General features: G+C 34.9%; 1 protein-coding gene across 1 annotated transcript; it reads right to left on the reverse strand.

Annotated features, from left to right (window-relative positions):
• Positions 1–934: 934 nt before the first annotated feature.
• LOC121431682 (gelsolin-like protein 2) lies at positions 935–21,411 on the reverse strand. Its single transcript, XM_041629334.1, has 11 exons — positions 21,107–21,411; positions 13,098–13,207; positions 10,346–10,507; positions 9,500–9,565; positions 8,241–8,368; positions 6,966–7,086; positions 6,533–6,646; positions 4,206–4,399; positions 3,183–3,264; positions 2,059–2,154; positions 935–1,355 (listed from the first exon to the last, which is right to left on the reverse strand). Exons 2-11 carry the CDS (start codon positions 13,167–13,169, stop codon positions 1,260–1,262), a joined length of 1,131 nt encoding a protein of 376 aa, XP_041485268.1. The 5' UTR covers positions 13,170–13,207; positions 21,107–21,411; the 3' UTR covers positions 935–1,259.
• Between the last annotated feature and the right edge of the window lie 839 nt (positions 21,412–22,250).

The following is a 22,250-nucleotide window of genomic DNA, read 5'->3' on the forward strand; positions in this document are numbered from 1 at the left end:
GCCAACTTTTATGAACATTTGAATAATAACTGTCAAGGATGAAAATGGGCATGGAAATTGCTGCTTTGAATATTATCTGTTTATCATGATCCAATTTTACAACAAGACAGTAACAAATCCAATATGTTACAATGATTAAATAGATGAAATACATCTAGGCCCTTGTCATAAATCCTGTCACCAATGGCACATTAGAGCCTAATGTTGTAAGCTACTGAAATCCAGCCATCTGATTGGCTGATAGCTAACTTATCGTAGCACCTGTTACTGATCACAAGTTTTGTGAAACAGGACCCTTGGCAGAGTAACTGAAGAAAGCTCATGCAAATATATAACTATTTACATTAAAAAATAATAACATCAATTAATGACACTCATCACAACTGAAAACTCTATAGAAGAAAACAAAATAATAGAAACAACCAATTTACACTTTCAAAGATGTCTACAAAAAAAAGATGAAAACTTTAAAATTTCTTATCAATCAAGATAGAAAATAGTTATTACATTCCTTGTACATATCACAAAATGTAAACAGAAATTGAAATTTTCTTATACAGAAATCAAGAAAATTTGTACAGTATGGTCATAAACTATATAATTTAATAAACTTTTCAAACGTAGGTTCAAGGGACAAATATGTGTAAGTTCCTTTTCATAGTCATTAATTTTAATAAGCAAGATAAATCTTAGTCCCACTGCATACATATTACCATTGGTGGTAAGTCCACTATCAGTGAAAATTAGCATGAGCCAAATGCTCAAAAGCAAATTAAAATCAAGGTTTTCATGGAAAACGGCAGATATCGCATCAATGGTAGCACAAATGCATCGTCTCTAGTTTTGAAAATTATTCCTCCAGAAAATGGTAATGAAATAACTAATGTGGACCGTCACAGTTTATTGATTTTTTTTTAACGAGATAAAATCACCCTCTATTATGAAGTATCGATATCTTTTTCATGTGACAACTTGTCTTTGTGAATTCTAAAGCCATGAAATGCTTTAACATCTTTGCAGACAACTTACAATGTGACTTCTGGCTAACAAATGATAATTTACCCTTTTTCAATGGAATTTCCTCTATTTAACAGCTGCCCTATGTTACACAATCAATGACATCTTACTCATGACATTAAGGCATATGATGGGCTATTGTTCATTTCTTATTAATCAAGTATTATAAGCATGTACATGGCTTTATGCAAAGGGGTTTACTAGTATTTCTTATTTGACAATACAGAGGGAGACAAACCGATTTAACGACCTATAATTTCTGTGAATTTTTTGCATTTTGATCCCTCTTTCAGACTGCTGATGGGTGCATTCCTGTGCTGGGTTTTCTTCAGGTATTCCTGTGTTCAATGTGAAGAGAAAACAAAATGATGTATCTTTACTCTGTCTTCATCATCATCATTATATCATTATCATCAACATCATCATCATCATCATCGTCATCATCATCGTCATCGTCATCATCATCATCATTATCATCACCATCATCAACGCCATCATCATCATCGTCACCATCATCATCATCATCATCATCATCAACATAATCCTCCTTATCATCATCACCATCATCATCTTCATTATCATCATCATCATTGTCGTCATTATCATCATCACCATCATCATCTTCATTATCATCATCATCATTGTCGTCATTATCATCATCATCATCATCATCACATCATCACAGTCACTATCACTATCACCATCACCACCATCACCATCAACACCATCATCATCATCACCATCAACACCATCATCATCAACATCATCCTCATCATTATCATCACCATCGCCATCATCATCACCATCATCAACATAATCCTCATCATCATCGCCAACATCATCATCATCGTAATAGTAAGTAGATATGTAAGTCCTTCCCCACAGGACACAATATTTTGCTAATCATAATCAATTTCAGGCATGCATGCATTCATATCACATCAATTATACTTCCTAATTATTCCTTTAATAAGTAATTTTCGCCCCCCCCCTGGTCCCCTGTAAAAAATCCTTGAATTTTTCTTGAATAGTGGTGCTTACCGTGGCATAAGGAATGCCATTGTTCTTCTCTTCCTTGTCTGCGTCTTTACCAGCCCATACAAAGCAGTCCATGCCTGTGTCCAGGATAAAAACATCCTGCAGAGGGGAAACATATAGAGAAAGCCAGAGGTAAAGCTCTGTATCAACTTAAGCCAGGCTGACACTTGCACGACTTTTGGCCACGATTTTATCGTGGCAAGTCGTCCAATGCGTGCCTGTCAGTGTCCACATTGACACGAACTGGCACGAGTTCACGCATAGTTTGTGCATAGCTTATGCACTTCCCGCATTGGCACGAGTTTGTGCAATTTGGACGGTGTCGTGCTGAACTACTCGTGAACTCGACATGATCAGTTCGTGAACTATTCGTGACAGTCGTGGCATGGCGCGCACTGGCACGCATCCTCCCGAAGAGTTCACGAACAGAAGCAATGCGTGACACAAAATCGTGCAAGTGTCAGGCTGGCTTTACAATGGAATCAAGATCTGGTGGCAGATACTGCATCCCGTTTTGCAATTATTATTCATCTTAATTCATGTATGTGCTATCCATCCTTTTTGTTTCGAACTACAAAAGCTAAAAGAGAGGTGGCAAATTTGTTTATTGAAGACTCATCACTACCACTTGAATCAAGATCTGAAAATATGCAGATAATGTAACCCACTTTCATAATTATCATTCATCTTCACTCATGTGTTCTCTGTTCATTTTGTTTTGAACTCCAAAAGCTAAAATAAAATAAAAATATTGCTAATTGGAGAATTGAAAGCTTTGTTTTAACTTACACTGGAACCAAGATCTGAGTTACAGATGTTGCATCCCATTTCATAATTACTATTCTTTTTATGTATTATTCATTCTTTTTGTTTTGAACTACAAAGGCTTTAAAAAATGTTGTCAATTTGTGGAATGAAGGTTTGTCACTTTGAGAAAGCTTTGTATTAACTTACACTGGACCCAAGATCTGATTTGCAGATGTTGCATCCTATTTCATCATTATCATTCATCTTAATATTATGTGTTATTCAATCTTTCTGTTTTGAACTACACAGGCTTAAAAAAACATATTGCCAATTTGAGGAATGAAGGCTCATCACTTTGATAAAGCTTGGTATTAACTTACATTGGAATCAAGATCTGATTTGCAGATGTTGCGTCCCTTGGAAACCTCAGTAAAATCTAACACACCGGATGAATTGGAGAGTCTGAAAAAGAACAAGTATTTGTATTTATTTAATCATTTCCCAGCAACATAATCATCTCAAAATCACTAGAAGAATCCACAAGACAACTACAGACTAGACAACAAAAACATAAATATAAATTTAGAGCGCAGAAACTATTCCATAATGTACATTCTAATGCACTTTATGGGACTCCTAACATGCTTGTTATTAATTAAATAGATGTGTTTTGAGCTTTAAAATAAAGTTATTTACAGATGGTGCTTTCGTAACATCCAGGGGTGAGCTATTCCAGAGCTTGGGGGCTACACAAGCAAAGGCTCGATCCCCTAGCGTTACTTTTGTTTTGAAGGATGGAATCCGTAAAAGCAGAGGATCAGTTGAACTGCGCAAATTGCGACCATGATTACTGGTTTTATACCTCAATAATTCTGTAATGTAGTCGTATTCATATCTTTGCCAAACAACCCCAGGCCCCCTAGTGCAAATCTACATAACTGATCACACAGTGAATTTGTACACTTGACATGACATAGTGATCCATGAGATCAAATACTAGATATCAGACTTGTGTCACGACATTTGCTCCAGCCTTCTGTAAAATTGTACTTGATTTGTATTACTTTATATTACTTTGTATTACATTTTGAATGGAAATGAAATAAAGAAATGAATTGAATATCTAAGAGAACATCGGAATAGAGGAAGGATAGCAATAGATTTTTGGGTTCAGGATAATGTAAAGATAAAGATTAGGTTTGATTCAGTTTTGGAGGTTAGGTTTTATGTTCGGCTTAACATGCAGATTTTCCATCAAAGCAATCCTCATGGAACCATCAGCCTAGGTTCAAGTGCTAAGTTTTTTGTCATTGGCTCAGATCATGAAAGGCCGAACTGAAGGGGAATTTTTTAGAAAATGGGATTAGATCAAGCCATTGAGGGGTTCCAATAGAGATTATTACCTGAAGAGCACACTTTCAAATGTCTTGCTGTCATCGGCGTCCTCATCAGCATCGACGTCATCTTCACTATCGTCGTCATCATCATCGGCGAAGAAATCCCAGAATGGATGGTCGGGTGAGATGTCAGTTTCGTCAAGGCTCTCCTTGACGGCACGCGGCCTCTTGGCAGTCCAACACTGGAACTCTTGTGCTGCCTGCAGATTCAGAAAGACAAACAAGAAAATAACTAGCACATCAATGATGTCGAGCTCATCCGGCATCTCGCAAAGAAATTTAACCTAATTTTTTATTTCAGCCCAGTTGACAGTGTAGTGAATTATATTGGTAACATAAATTGAGGAAACAGAATTGAAATTGATGAATGACAGAGAAGAAGCATTTTTTGTGATTTATGAATAATTCTGTATAAACAAGCATAAATAATTTTCTATTCAAAATTTCTAAATTCTGTGTAGAAACCTTGGTGAACCTCATGAAGCTCTCAGATGGAACAAACAAATTCAAAATTGGTCAACAAATAAATATGAAGTATTTTGGGGGGTTTTGAAAAATATGTATAAATTAGTATATTTTATGAGTTTCAAAATTCTGTGTAGAAATTTTGTATCCCCACCTACAGCGATCATATAAAGTAAACAAAATTGAAACTGATGAACAAATGAAGGAGAAAAGCATTTTGGTGATTTATAAATGAATTTTGCATAAATTAGCACAATTTCTGTAAAAAAATATCAATATTCTGTGTGGAAGTTTGGTGAACCTCATGAAGCTCTACCAGGTGGAAGAAAAAAAAATCAAAATCGGTCAACAAATTAAGAATAGGCAATTTCTGTGATCTCGAATTTTCAAAATTCTGTGTATAAGTTTGGCGAATCTCATGAAGCTCTAACAGAGGGAAGAAAAAAAATCAAAATGGTCAACAAATAGAGAAGAAAAAGCATTTTATATGAATTTTGAAAAATAAGCATAATTTCGCTTAAATCAGCATACAAATTTTTCTTGTCAAAATTTTCCAAATTCTGTGCAGAAGTTTGGTGGACCTCATAAAGCTCTACCAGATGGAAGCAAAAAAAAAATCAAAATCTGTCAACAAATAAAGAAGAAGCATTTTTTGTGAATTTGGAAAAATTTACATAAATTAGCATATTTAATGAGTTTCAAAAGTCTGTAGAAGTTTTGAGTCCCCCACCTAGTGCTATCATATCAAGCAAACAAATTGTGGACAGACGACGGACGTCACAGCATAAGCTCATCTGGCCCTTCAGGCCGGATGAGGTAAAAAAAAAAACATTGGCCAGAGCACATAAGCATGGTTTTTGAACCATGATTTATAAAATTATAAAAATAGAGGTTATAATAACAACAACAATAGCAATAACAAAAACAGCTGGATTTACATAGCATGTTTATGCAAGAGATAGGGCAACTATAAGACCCAGGCTTTACCTTGAGCTCTGTTTTTTTTTAACAGCAGCTCCAAGTTTTGGCAGCAGTGGGATACCAAGCCACTCCTGTGACTATGAGTGGCAGCAGTTAGGTACGAAACAATTGCTATGGCTATCAGTGGCAACAGTGTGATACAAACCCACTCCTATGACTGCAAGAGGCAGCAGTTAGATACAAAACAACTGCTATGGCTATCAGTGGCAGTAGTGGGATACAAACCCACTCCTATGACTGTAAGAGGCAGCAGTTAGATACAAAACAACTGCTATGACTATCAGTGGCAGCAGTGGGATACAAACCCACTCCTATGACTGCAAGAGGCAGCAGTTAGATACAAAACAATTGTTATGGCTATCAGTGGCAGCAGTGGGATACAAACCCACTCCTATGACTATCAGTGGCAGCAGTGGGATACAAACCCACTCCTATGACTGCAAGAGGCAGCATTTAGATACAAAACAACTGCTATGACTATCAGTGGCAGCAGTGGGATACAAACCAACACCTATGACTGAAAGAGGCAGCAGTTAGATACAAAACAACTGCTATGGCTATCAGTGGCAGCAGAGGGATACAGACCCACTCCAATGGCTATCAGTGGCAGCAGTGGGATACAAATCCACTTCTATGACTATCAGTGGCAGCAGTGGGATACAAACCCACTCCAATGGCTATCAGTGGCAGCAGTGGGATACAAACCAACACCTATGACTGAAAGAGGCAGCAGTTAGATACAAAACAACTGCTGTGGATATCAGTGGCAGCAGTTCGATACAAACCCACTCCAATGGCTATCAGTGGCAGCAGTGTGATTTCACTATCTGAAATCTAAATCTAACTACGTTTTAAGATAACTGGATTAAGTCTTTTCATTTACGTACCTTAAACCTTTCATCATGTTTACTACTACCACCACACCACATAAACATCTTTGTTCCACCGTCCAAAAAGTAGACATCATCTGACCTCATGCATTTTTTGGACACTTTCCTTTCCTGTATAAATCAAATAATATAGCTTATTGAAAATATAATATACTTTTTTTACTTTGAACTATGGAAGATAGATTTAAAAATGAATCGAGCAGAAACAAGCCTAATCTATGCAATGCTAAGAATTTTATAAAAATGCAATTTAAATTTTCAAATTGCTCAGTACAGTAATGCATAAAATTAAATACAAAATAAATATGGATTTGCAAAATATCAAAGGACATATTTTCAATACTAATTATTGTCATCTCTATCAATATCCTACACATCATTACACTTTTTAAAAATTATTTTCAAGATTAGAAATTCAAAATATATTTACCTCATTTATTTTGAGAACTGCATTTCTTCCCTTGCCTTCCATGTGACAGTGGAGTAGTCTGGGTGGGTACTCTTCTGGTTTGACATGCCTGAAACCACTATCAGCTCCACCATTCATATACCTATAAAAACAGTGGGGGTTGTTTCACAAAGATTTTAGTATGACTTAAGTCGCACTTAAATGCCGACGCGTATGTCATATGCAACGCGAGATCCTATTGACAGATACGCCGTAGTGCGCGTCCTCATGACACAATCTGACCAATGCAGTCAAACCTTTCATACCGTACGCAACTTGATATTTACGTGCGACTCTAAGTCATACTTAAATCTTTGAGAAACACCCCCCTGATCAAACAATGTAATATACAAAATAAATAATAATTTTAATTTCTACATAGCTCCTTCTGGGGTTACATGAAATCCAGCAACAATTGTTCGGCTGTGAAGTCCACAATAATTGAGTAATCAATTTCAACCTCGGATTTAACACTATTCTATCCTATACCTAACCCTAAACCCAACACAAAACCCTTACACTATCAAGTTATCTTAGACGAATGTCATGTCATCCCTTCTGAGGCCTGTAACACAAACCTTAGATATCATTGTAGAACATTTATATACGATTGGTTGCACTGATTACAATGCAAAATTAATTGTGAAACTCAAGCGTAGGATTGATCACAAACCTTCGTGTTACAGGACAATTGGATGCTTTTTCTCCACACTCTCGAGTATTCCAGGGGCCGATTGCATGAAAGGGTCTTTGCAAGAACCATCTTTCGTGTCGCTCATTTATTATGATGCGCCATGTGAAACGCATTTTAAATAAATTACCTGCAAACATATTTCATTTATGCCTTAAAGTAAATAAAATCTTTGTTTATAAAGTGGTGTAATATATCATGAAAATGTATACATATTGATTTAAATGCGAGCTAACAAATTTTATATGTTTATCACATATTTTATAAATATCCCGCATACAGCGTATCATAAAAGATGGGCAACACGAAAGACAGTCCTTGGAAAGACCCTTTCATGCAATCGGCCCCAGCACGATTTAAAAAACACCCAACTTTAAAAAGATGTATTTGTTAAAACACTGTATGATTGTCCGGATTATTTTGAAGAAAGATTGCATTTGCGACAACAATCACAAAGTGATTTCTACGAAAATCCCCCAAAAATGGAACAACCCGACATTCCATTCCTCCTGAAAATATTGTGTCAAATGAATATTCAATCTGAGAATTAATGATCAAGCCCTTACGTCAATCTCTTGAAATAACTCTTGAAGAGGTCTGACTCTTTGTTCATCACCTCTCTGTGTTGTACTGGTTTATCATCAAGGTACGTGTCCAACTCCACCGTCTTGTATGCTGCCGTCCCATATTCATCCTGAAAACAAAAAAAGTAAAGTTACCTGCCTCTCGTTTGGTCTGGTCCAATTTATAGTAAATTCTCCATGAACCTTAAAGGTAAATGCCAGTTTTGGTAACGATATCAAAATGAGTTCGTACAGAATCCAATTAAATGACCACCAAAGTGTCTGTTTGTATAAATAAAACATATGTGCCAAAGGATTCTGGAAGAAATTGTGTAATTGCTGAGAAATCAGCAAATAAGCACAGGATTCGGGTCAAGCGTCGGACCCGACATTCAAAGCAATTATTATACACTGTCCCATGTGCGCTTATCTGTGTTGGTGATCTTCAGTGTGAACATTTTTCAGCGTAAATTTCAAGATTTCACAAAGTTCAGTTTATGTAACTGTACCAGATCTTGATCCTCGATGATATACTGACAATTAAGCCTTGTTTTACAGACTTTCTCATGAAATCAGTGTTTGCTGCAACTACTGGTATTTCTCTTTAAATCGATCAACAACTTACAGGTATAAAGAAAAAAAATCATATAAAATCAATAGCAAACATCTGAGAAATGTTTGAATAAACATAAATTTGGACTTAACTGTTACAGGTAAGTACCATGAAGGAATATCATATGGATCCTTGGGAACTTTATTAGTTGCCCTAGGATATTTTACACTACTGTGCTGTAACCAAGCTGCAAAGTATCATGGGCTGCAGACCCCTAACCAAGAAGAAGCATTGAAAACATATCTTTATACCATCAAGAAGCAAAGGATATTCAATGACATTAAATAATAAGGGTATGAATTGTATTATTAACACTTTTGTGGTGGTTTCGTCAAATTACATGTTTAACATAGGAGCCTATGTGGAGGAATATTTTGAGGTATGTGTCCTAAGCCACACAAGGAAATGTACTTGTGAGAACAACCTCTTAAATATCTATTTAAAAAATTCCTCATGGATGCTGTATTTAAATCAAATCTTGAACTTGGGGTCTGTATAAAAAAGACTGACAGTTACTGTAATTTTCATTATGGAAACATAAGAATAAAAGTAATAATAACAATCAAAATAAATGCAATGCAATACATTGATTTTACACATTTCGTTAATATTTGTGTTGATGAAATCTTGAAAACTAATGAATAATTACCTGCGTTGAATGCTTGCCTATCCAGAAATGTACATCATAATTCAACTCCTCGCTGTCTTCATCTTTCTATTGGTTGTGACATGAATAAAAAGAAAAAAATTATATAAAACATATTTCGAGTTTTGTATCTTAACATCACACACTTATATTTTGAAGTTTGTGCTTCCAATTGAGCTACATAACTGTGCATATCATTTTCAATTGTTCCAATGTTGTATAATCTTCATATCATCATGAAATATATCATTGATATTGTAATATCGGTGATAAGACAGAGCGAACCTGTGATTGATGTCAATTTTGAACAGTAATTTAAACTCTCTGATTGCTTTAAAGTTAATATATCACATATGATACTGCATCGCTGCCCACGCATAGAAAATTAAAATTACACTGTGCAACCATCTTCTTGCTTTTCTCAGTGCAATGAACACCTCTCTTGAAAAATCAGTAAAATATTGACTTTACGTAGAAAGGCTTACACTTTACAGGTCATATTGTGCTGGAATGAAGAATTGCTAAAATATCCTTAATTGCCAGGAGAGCAAATCGATGGGAAATTAACATACTTTACAAGAAACTTCTGCAATAAGTATTTTGGAGTATTTGGCTTTGAGAGAGTTTCAAATTACTAGGAGAAAAAATATAACATCTACAAAATTATGATATTCATGTCTCCAGCAAAACTGTAACCTTCAATTTTGTACGTAGGCTTTCCTTCAAATAGTTTCTGAAATGAAACAGTCTTTAAAATTCAGCAATCAACCCAAAGTTGCCTATGAAATAAAACTTTCCTACGCTCTAATCTACATCATCATTATTATTAAGAGTATGTTCGAAACTCACAAAGGTGTTTAGAATGATGTAGGAGTCACCATCAAAGAAATCTCCATAATCTTCCTTGTTCCAGTGTTCCACCTTAAACTTCACAATCCTCCAGATCTGAAGACCGACTTTTTGACCACACCCCCTCCATGCTGGTTCTGTTTCTGCCGCTTCCTTCTTCACCTTTAGAAAGATTTTGAGAACATTTAGGGTAAATTTAGAGAAAATTTGACATAATCCTCCTGCTTTTTCACATACTACAATTATTGGCAAAAAGGTCCATTATTTTGGAATAATCCACAAACTGGCTCTAAAAATTCCGGTTCCATTATATATTCTTTTAAACGTAATGAAAACTTGTATTTTTAACACATATCTGAATGATAATCCCTCTCGGCTCCGATCTGTTCCTCCCTTACTATTTATTCTCAGTCCACCCTAATCTATTTTTTCCTCCTATCAATGTTTCTCTCTTTCCTTTATTCTAAGGTAAATTTCTTTTTCTCTTTTTATGTAACATATTGATATTGAAACAAATTGACAATACTTTTAAGTTATTCATACAAATACTATAAATTACTAGCTCTGCTTTTTAAGTTTGTCCTTCATATCCTCATCTTATCTATCTGTCTCCGATCTGGAATGTTCAGATGTTATTACAATTGCCTTATTTAATTGAATTATTGTAATGCACTGTATTATTTTTATATCTCTATGACTTATTCTTTCTTGTTAGATGTTACATTGTATATTTTGTGTGATATGAAAATAAACAAACTGAAATTATTATATATTATGTAGTACGATTGAATGAGCTGTCTTCAAAGGATCGTTCTTATTAAAGCCTGTCTTTAGTTTTGGTAATGGGTCAATAATGTGAATTATACTTCAGTATCATTAAAGGACAAGTCCACCCCAACAAAATCTTGATTTGAATAAAAAGAGAAGAATTCAACAAGCCTAACACTGAAAATTTCATCAAAATCGGATGTAAAATAAAAAAGTTATGACATTTTAAAGTTTTGCTTCATTTCACAAAGCAATTATATGAACGAGACAGTTACATCCAAATGAGAAAATCGACGATGTCACTCACTCATTGTTTCTTTTGTTTTTTATTGTTTGAAATATGAAATATTTTGATTTTCTCGTCATTGTCATGTGAAATGAAGTTTCATTCCTCCCTGAACACGTGGAATTCCATTATTTTAACATTTTGTGCTTCAGGCAAGGAGGTCCTAATTATCAAATTCATAAAAATTGAAATATTGTATAATTCCAACAATAAAAAACAAAAGAAATAGTGAGTGATATCATCGACTATCTCATTTGGATGTAACTGGCTCGTTCATATAACTATTTTGTTAAAAATAAGCGAAACTTTGAAATGTCGTAACTTTCTTATTTTACATCCGATTTTGATGAAATTTTCAGCATTGTGCTTGTCTGATTTTTCTCTATTGATTCAAATCAACATTTTTCTGAGGTGGACTTGACCTTTAAAATCATTACAATCTTATATTCGTCATTTATCTCTGAACTCTTTTCTCAAAAGCTGATTCTCTGTAAAAATTTTAAAATCTAAACATTCAAATCAAACATATCTAGCGCCCTCTATCTGTGAAATCTTTATATTCCTCTGAAAAAGATCTTCAAGATTTAATCTTCCAAATTTAGGGATTTGATATCAAAAAGCTGCACAGATCCTGAAATCTGTAGCTCAGTCTCTACTTTGGAATAGGTTTTCTATCAAAAGGGAAAACCATTCAGATGTTTCATTTTGATTGAGCACCTGGTTAAAATAAATTTTCATGTAATAACGCAAAATGTACTGTTACGTCTTCCTGTAAAACACTTTTTCATTGCTTATCCTCCACATCATAAAGTTTAGGTGATATGCATTTGTATAATCTAGTTATCAATTGGAACATACTTATAAAAGACAGGATCCAAGGAGTGGATACAAAATGGGAAACACATTAATAAAAGAGTGTCATAGGTTTTTTAAAAGGGGTACTGAAAATAATTACATGATACATCTACTAGATGAAAAGGGTTCATTCAGAATTTCAAATGTTAACAATATACTTTGAACAACTATGAAGTTAATAACATGCAATAGGTGGGTGGATGGTCTCACATTCACACTTAATTTTTTCAATACATTACATGAAATCATGATAATTTGATATTTTCATACATGCGCATAAAACATGTCTCCCTTGTAATGAAACAAGATTCGGCAATGATTATCATACACAATAAATCAAAAGTCAATCCTACATTTTACATTCTTGGGAGGGGAAAATGAAATAAACATGACTTCATATATTAAATACAAAAGAATAAGGGGGAGGTGACATCATCAGCTCACATATTGCATATTAAAGAGGACACACATAGAACTGTTTCTCCAAACTAATTAATTTGAAATATCAGAACTTTGTTATTTCCAGATTTGATGAAATTTTCATTGTTTTCTTTGCCGGATTTCCACATAATTTTCAGTCAAAGGGTACCTCTTTAAACTTTAACTACCTAACAGAAGTCATGGTCATTGGCTTGACATAAACTGACCTTAATTACCTTTCGAGCTTGACTGACCAAGCTTGAAATCAGTTTGATCTCTCAGCTTCATGATGTTGAAAGACTCACAATACAACCCTAGCATTAAGAAGTATACCCAATATCTACTCAAATATACTGACTGTATTATACATGTATTATTGCAAAATATAAAAGTATTGTCAAGACACATTGTTACAGTACTTACATCTTTTTCTGTCTGCGACCCAAAAAGGGCAAGATTCGTGTCTTGCCACTCATACTTTTTGGCCTTCTGCATATTGTGTGGAGCTCAGTGCAATGCTTGATTGGCAAAATCTGAATCGAAAGGTAAGATCGGGAGAAAAAGAGAAGATAAACATGTTATGTTTTGTTGACATTCATTAATTGATAATAGAGTTAACTACACCTTAAAAGCTAACTTAAACTAATAAAGTATTCTGCATTCTATTTTTTTTTGTTTTTAATATCAAAGCAGAGTATCAATTAGTCGTATTAATTTTCTCTCAAAATCTTCCCTCCATAATAACTGACTCAAACCAGATTCATACATATGGCTCTATATGACATGAGAATTAGAAAAACAAGCAGATTTAGTAAAAAAATTAAGGTTCATGATTCAAATTTCGAAAGGAAATGCTCATGCAGGAACAGTACCTTCAAAATATTAAATTATGAGGGGAAACAAAATAACTACAAAATATATGTATGCAATATCTGGCAGCACTGTATCTACTACATGTATACATGTAAGTGTAAAAGTCTACAAATTCAGTATGAGTTTTAGTACGAGGCCAGAAATTTCAAGACCCATGCCTATACAAACAGGAAAGATATTGATTTTTCTATTCTGCTTCTTTCCGATATACAGTGGAAATGCATTGCTTGCTCGCTCACGCTCTCTCCCTCCTGCTCTATCTTTCTCTCTCTTTCTTCTCTCCTCTCCTTTCATTTCCCCCTTATTCTGTTGTTGCCTCTTCCCTCTCCTTTTCATTAAGATCCTTGAAGCAGCAATAACATATGTGGGCTCCATATCACAAAGTTTTTTTCAATCAATCACTTCATGGTGCTGGCCAATCAAAGTCATTGTTGCATGTGAACTTTCTTCATCACACCAACAAGGAACCAATCAGAAATGTTCTCTCATAATTGCAATCCATAGCAGACATTTGTGATAGAGGGACCTAACCACGAAGAAAGAAAAATATTCCATGGTTCTTTAATAGTGTCTACTATATAGCACAGAGGTTGTTTTTTTCACCTTTTAATAATATTTCTTATTCACACCATAATTTTTTTTTCACGGCTCATGCAAGTTGTATAAAAAAAAAGTTTCCTTGCATGAATGAAAATTTTGTGCAAATTTGTAGAATAGAACATGTATGGTACATATTTTATTTTGTCACATATATCATATTGCAATATATTGTGGGGTTATGAAAAGAAATCAACTTCTATGCCTCCAAAGAGCACTCCCTATTTTCTCTCACAGGCAATGTATACCACCGCACACCTATGATTGGTCCGCAACCCGATTTTGGAATAAAACATAGAATTTGATGCTTATATTCAGACATGGAATATCTTAATGTGTAATGTTCTGAATCACTGTACAAATCCCTATGTTCAAATCTGTGACTATGCTATGATGCTATCATCCTTCATAGAATTAAAGGGAATTAAATATCTAGTCGTAATGACGTCATAACAATCGCACGATTGGCTACGTTTTGAAGCTAACATGGCCTTTACTCCAATAGGGTGCATAGCAAAAACCACGAGGGAGAAACATTATATTGAAAGCCAAGAGCCAAATGTCATGAACTTCTGTGAATATTTGTGCGAGATGTCAAAATGTATCCATGCCTTGGTATAACGAGATAAGAAACAATGTGTTATCAATGAAATGTCTCCTGCCTATGACATGAAATATTCTCAGTTTTATTGAATCATTTTAATTGCATTAATGTACCAAACTCCTATTAGCACTGAAATCATTCTGAAAGGAATATTGTTCGCTGCATGCTTTCCCCAACATTGATACAGAGAATTGCAAGTGGGTAATCAAAGACTACATAGTATATATTTCGATTATGATCTGTAACTATACTCTGAAAAACAAATAAAGAAACAAAATGAAGGAAAATCTAATCCTGAATGCGAATACTAAAATGGTTTTCATTTCATTATATATTGTATGAATGCAAAGTTTGCAATAGTCCCTTCAAGAGGATAAAGAAAATGAAGTAGGAGAAGAGGGTGAAAATAAGAGAAAGGGGAAGAGGAGAAAGAGAGAGAGTAGAGGAGAAGAAGAAGAAAGAGGAGAAGGAGGAGGAGAAGAACAAGAAGAAGAAGAAGACGAAGAAGAAGACAAAGAAGGAGGAGGAGGAGAAGTGGAAGAAGAGAAGAAAGAAGAAGAGGAGAAAGAGGAGGAGAATAGAATAATATGAAGAAAAGGAAAGATGGGAATGGGAAGAAGCTAGAGAAGAAAAAGAAGGAGCAGAAAAAATAGGAGGAAGAGGGGGGAAAAGATGGACAGGAGAAGGAGGGAAAGAAGTGTATATGAAGGAGGAGAAGGGGAAGGATTAGAAAAAGAGGAAAATAAAAAATAAGGTGACAGGGCAAATGACAAGATGAAGTCAACCTGGAGGAAGCACAAGGGGGTGAAACTTTCTTACTCATACCGCAACAACCTAACAGAGGGCATCATGTTGCCATGACAATGGCAAATGTTTGGCTGGAGTGCGTAAACAGGTTACCATATAAGGCACAAGAGGCCCCCATGAGTGGGAAAAGTGGGCTGAGAATATCAATGAAGAGTTGGGTCTCAGATCACAGATGGGTTTATTTTGAGTAATCGTAGTGATCCAGGTTGCTTACTACAGATGTCTTTTTGACAGGTACTCTCATGGCCATGATAAAGTTAGCACTTGGTTTTGATAGTTAGAGCACACGCTCATGGAGTGGCTGTTACAAACTCATTCACCAACCACACATTATTTTAATCTCTCTGATGAAAGGTGCCAAACATGGACTTTCGATTAAGTGAAAACAAATCATATGAGAGTATAAAGAGTATATATTTAATTTTATTAATTTTCTACATTGCAATGAAAAATGAATAAAAAGGAGGATGAGACTGCATGAGCACATCGCAACTTGTGCTCATGCAGTCTCATCTTTATTAATAAAAGTGTAACATATTGAAGAAATAAAAATTGAATGTAAAATAAGGTCAATCAAATTCACAAAAAAACAAAACGAATCCACAAAAATACAAGTGAAGCATTAAAAATATTAGTACATCCCCACCTGATGGTAGTTCAGTTATACCATGGTCACATTTGTTCTACGGCGGCCGTACGGCGAGTTAAAAACAGCCGTTTTAACATTTTTGTACCAACTAAATATAGGTGGTTTGAATAAAAATGAATAAAACGGCTGATTTCGACTCGCCGTACGGCCGCCGTAGAGCAAATGTGACCATGGTATTAGTTCCACCTACAAACACCAGTGTTACAGACCTTGTAATCCCTACACTAATGCTCTGTATAATCTTCATTAATTGTATTCATTTCTGAATGAAGTCCGTTTAATATTCCATCATTAAGGCGTACACAATGGATGACTTGTCATGGATCAACTCTCTAAATAAAAGCCACTGTTGCGTTTACACCACCGCACAGCCATGGTTGAGAGATCACCAGTATCATTTCAAGCTTGTTTGTGTGCTAACCTACTTGCTTATAGACCATCAAAAACCCATTCCAAATAATTCAGAGGTTTTTTATGACAAAAGCAAAACCTAGGTAACATTTCGTAAAGACTCGTTATAAGACTAGTACCAAATACTCCATCTCTCTAACGAGTTAACTCTCAGCCAATCGAATTGATGGGTTTCAGTATCAAATGGGCCCAGTTGTCCTTATTTAATCAAGGGCGTCTGGTTTAAAGGGGAAGTTCACCCTGAAGTAAACTTTGTTGCAAAAATAGCAGAAAAAATAGTAAAAAATATTGGTGAAGGTTTGAGGAAAATCCGTTAAAGAGTAAGAAAGTTATTAGAGTTCAAAGTTTTGGATTTGTGACGTCATAAACGAGCAGCTGCCCCATGTGTTATGTAATATAAAATGCATGAATTTCCAATTTTGCATGGTTCCTGATGACTTAATTTTGTTTTCTATTCATGATTGGGTGTGAAATGATTTGACTAATGATATACAAAAGGTACAGTGAAAGCCATTTTCAATTTTCTGAGAAAAATACATTTCATTGATTTTTTACCATTCGCTATGTAGGAATGCTGCTCGCATATGACGTCACAAATCAAATAATTGAAATTCTAATAACTTTTTAATTATTTGATGAATTTTTCTCAAACCTTCGGCAATATTTTTCATTATTTTTTCTGCTATTTTTACAATTAAGTTTTTGTCAGGGTGAACTTCCCCTATAAATTCAGAAGAAAAATTAGAATGATTTAGTTTGAAGATGCAGCATAGGAATTAAATGATGGTGACGGGCGATTTCGCCCTCATGACAGCAACGATCGCCCCTAAAATTTGTAAGATAGAATGATTTGAAAAATTTGGGGTGACTATCTTTTCTAAAATTGCCCTAAGATTTTCCAAACACTATTCAAGAACATTAAGAACATCAATATTCTACATCAATGAGATTACTTTTACAACAAAACTGCTTGTTGAGCCCCAAAATAGCCCATGAAATGAAAGAAATAGCCAATAAAATTCAGCAAATGCTCCAATGTGGCAACAAAAACAAGTGAGCAACCTTTTAAAGACTGAAAATTGCTGATACTGCCAGTGCAGTTTGCAACCAAAAAAAGTACCCAACACTTAACCTGTTATTCTTTTTTTTGTATAGAACCATTTCATAAGCATTATATATAAAATATCAAGATAAACTTTATAGCTTTCTGATTATCATTACTGTTTCATCAAAATCATTATTATTACCAAAAAGTCATAACTTTATCTTTGAGATTTGAATATTCCAATCATACTCTAATATACATTCTTGAATCTTTACCACAACTAAATTACACATCTATTGCAAATTTTCAATTACCAAGCATTTCATGGTTTCACGACCCTTGATTAATGTCCACTAACCTTGATATACTATCACCGGTAGTCAAGATTACAGAAGTGAGTTAATCATTAAGACACTGTCAGGCTGATTAAACAGTCATTAATTAATCAAGCAGAAGCAATGGAATGACCTTAAAACACCCTGCTCCGGCTTTAAATAGAAAATGGCTGAATTATGCATGAATTACATAAATTTTATACCAGTGGTAGTCACATGACCCATGATAGAGTGGAATTGCATGACTAAAGTGAGCATCTTTTAGTTTCCAATAATATAGCACACTCAAAATATAAAGTGTTGATAATCTGCATATTGTACATGGATGTTGTTTGTTGACCTAAAAGATAAATATCAAATCGATGATAAAAAGTATGCCTAGCCCAGAATGACTTGCAGTAAGCTGGCATAGCTATTATGACAAGACACTTGTATTCTAGTTGAAGTGCCCTAGCTGCCCCCAAATAGTTATAAAGAAATCACATTTTTTCCAGCAAATTCAGTGTATAGTCTTCAAAATTGGCACGAGTTACCTATAAAACAATCTGATGCCATAAACCCCCATTTCATTCTTTTGTTTGCTTGAATTATTATTATTTGGAAGATGCTATATCAAATGAAATTTATGCCCAGTAATACCATGACAGATATTAAATTTATGGCCTGGTTGCTTTACTTGCTCCATTTTCCTGCTCCCATCACTGCCACCAGTGGTGGGAGCTGTATATGTAAATCACCCTTAAAATTATTGGTACACATAGTCACACAGGTGATGCCGAGGATTAATTCACTAAGCACTCAATGCAATTCAAGAGAGATTAAATCAATTCTATAAGATAAGATTAGTCTACTGCTATTCAAAGAGAGAAAGTTAATATTTCATTCAAGGTTCAAGTATTAAATCTAGCATTAAATGGATCATTTGTCATCTATAATGACTTTGAAACCTTGATTTTAAATGACAGTTTAACCAAGTTATTAGAAGGTAGAGGAAAAGTTGCTCAATGACAACGATATTATAGATAACAAAAACTGTAACTTGAAATCAACAATTCTTCTTTTATTAGATCTTGACATATTATAACAGCTACAGATCTACATGTATGTGTCAGCTTTTTGTTCCTTATTTCAAAATATGGTAATTATAACACCACTTCGTCGTCCTCCTACGTATTTGTTCAGAGTTCAAGAACTGATAATGAGGATAATTCTTGATGGGTCTAACAAGATTTGCATACCAAATACATAATTAAAGGTTCTCAAGATATGCCACATAAATATTTCACAATGTTGGGGTGAAGAAGTGCTGGTAAAATGAAATGGGAAAAGGATGAGGAAGTTTAATTACTTAAGAGTTTGTTTTAACTGTACATTATTCTGATGATGACACCAAATCTGGAGCACTGCAACCATTTTACAACACCCTTCACTCCAAGGAAGTGGTCTGAATATGCAGCATAAAGTCTCTGCCAATGACTTGTGTACATTGTGAAAGACAGCTCCCCTTCAATAATGATATTCCACTTCTCTAAAAACTTTACAGATATATCACTACAGATTTTAATCTAAAGGCTCTGTCACTTGACTTGCTCACAATTCATTTACAGCTCACACCGGCTGGGTGTACACATACATGTAAAGCAAGTAGCAACCTCTTAAAAATTGTTGACTTTTCACATTGGATGCTAAATTGTTCATGCACAATCTACAGAAAGCACTTTCATCACTCCCTGTGAGTATTTCAACAAGAGTTTCCAAAGTCAATTGCTAGGCAAACCTACTACATAGGTTACCGTATCACTTCCTATCAGGTACCCATTCAACACCTGGGTGGAGAGTGGCAAAGTGTGGATTGATCATGCCTTGCCTAAGGACAATAGGCTACCGTAGGATTTGAAAACACAACCCTCTCATTACAAGAGTTAGAACCACTCTGACATGACGCGTCCTTTCATATTGGCTGATATGTGTCCATTTTATCTTTACCTCAAATTACGAAAAAAAGTGCCTTCCTTTTTTTTTTCGAATATAAATGTCTTGCAATTTTCTCCCAGATCTGACTCCTGTATTAAGAAAAAAAAACTTAGCAAATAGCAATTGATCCTAAAATTGTTTTTTTTTATTGATTCTACATTGTGGTCAATGTAATCGATCACAGATACATGGTTCCACGATCAACTGCTAGGCTTTGTGTTACAGGCCCCTGGAAAGACAATATCCCCTTCCTAATCATAGGTCTCAGCTCACTGCAAAATTAATCAATGGTAACCGCACACGGTTAAAGATGACAGAGATCTGTCCGATCTTCCGTCTTGACTGTAATTTCTTCTCGTCATGGTCTCGTGGCCGGCTCGCAGGGAGAGTTTACCAGATGGCCGTGTGTCAGCTAAGACGATGTGCAATCATGATGATGCTTGCAATTGGGCATGGTGGTCAAAAAGCAAAATAGGCCTATTTTATATTTTACGATGTATATTTATACCAAAAATACCCACTTTTATCATGCTTTGATTTTTGTCAAACATCATGTTTTTTATAGTGTTATATGCTTCAATATTTTCTAGGTGTTTTAATTTCCCTATTTCCATCCTGTATACATTTTTTCTATTATATTTTGTCTAAATTCCTTTGATATATTCTTCTTTACTGTGTTTTCTATATGACTATAATCGCATATTAAACTTTCATTGTTCAATACAGGGCCTCTTAAACTAAACAAAATAATTTTCAAAAGAAAAATTAGGCCTACCACCTACAGAACAATAAAATTTGACTCCTTGGTTCATGGAACAAACTTCTTTGGAATTGATTGCAAAACTTTCACTCCAATATTGCAAATGATAGATCATAATAAACATGTAGCCAATGTTTTTTGTGATCTATTTGTGAATGAAAGGCTGACAAAACACATAAACAAAAACTTTCTGTTGGAATAGACAGACCAGCAATCAATTGTAACTTTGCACTTAAATGCAAGACTTGTCATTGAATTCGGTACCTAAATTTGATTTGTTATCAATTGCAGATTTCTTGCAACAACCCCTCTAGAAACATACCAATAAACACCATCTCTGAGCAATGAGAAAGGAATACTGTACAAAACAAACCTACCTTTACAATCTAGACTACAACTATAGTCAGTCGAGCTGCTTCGGCAAACTGAGAAAACCAAATAACGAAAATCCAGAATGAACTATTTCCCTTGATCAATCAAAATCGCACAATATCAATAACTACAAGTATTCCTCTAGGATGGTCACTGTAAATTTGATTGATCTGTGTGTATACCTCTACAGCACAATGTATACCAATGAAGGCAAACAGGTTGGTGACTGTGAGAGCCACTTAGACAGCTTCGGTCTCCTCAGAACACGCTATTACAAGAGGTAGGTATACTCGCGAGTCTTTGCAAGTGAGAGGAAAAAAGGATACTACCGACCGTTCTACATACATGTAAAGCAGCTGCCTGATGAAAATGGGTGGAGCAATTCAGAAGTTGAACTTCAGCGACCAACGACTTGCTGCTGATAAATATAGTTCATGTAAATACTCTCAGACCGCTGGTGCATTATATACTGACAGCTCTCTACGGCTGAGTTCAAAGTACATCAAGGTTCTCATCTCTTGCTTTTCTCTCTCTCTCTCTCTCCCATTTCTTTTTCCTATTTAATGTCCCCTTTTTCTCTTTCTGTATAAAGATTTGTGTTTCTCCTGTCTCCATACCCCTTTCTCTTTCTCTTCCCTCTATTCATTCTTTTATTCACCCGCTCCCTTTCCTTCTCTTCCTCTTGCAATCCCCCTCTCCCTCTCTCACACTCCATGAATACAAGGCCTGCATATTATGATTAGCAATCAGCTCTACATCTGTGAACCGTCCTCCCCATACCCCTTTCTATATTTCATCTTTGTATCTCTTCTTATTTGAATTAGAACCATATATATATTCATTTCAAAATTTCAATTGCCCCAGTCTGCATCAAAGTAAAGCAGAAAATGAATGTAAGAAAAACTGATGGTCATGCACCAAGTTCACCTTCCATCTGGAAGTTGTGATACAAGAGTGGGGTAGGGTTGAGCCTACCCCTCAGTTAAAGAAATTTTTGAAATATGAAATGACAATATAATTCCAAGAACATTAAAGATATAATATTCCAAATTGAAATATTGGTTTGGATTGGATGGTTTCCATGACAGGTTTCACAAATATGCAGGTGAACTTTAAAAACACCCTTAAAAATAATATTATTTTCACCTA

The sequence above is a fragment of the Lytechinus variegatus genome, chromosome 18, assembly GCF_018143015.1.
Source record: "Lytechinus variegatus isolate NC3 chromosome 18, Lvar_3.0, whole genome shotgun sequence".
In the NCBI taxonomy this organism is placed as follows: domain Eukaryota; kingdom Metazoa; phylum Echinodermata; class Echinoidea; order Temnopleuroida; family Toxopneustidae; genus Lytechinus; species Lytechinus variegatus.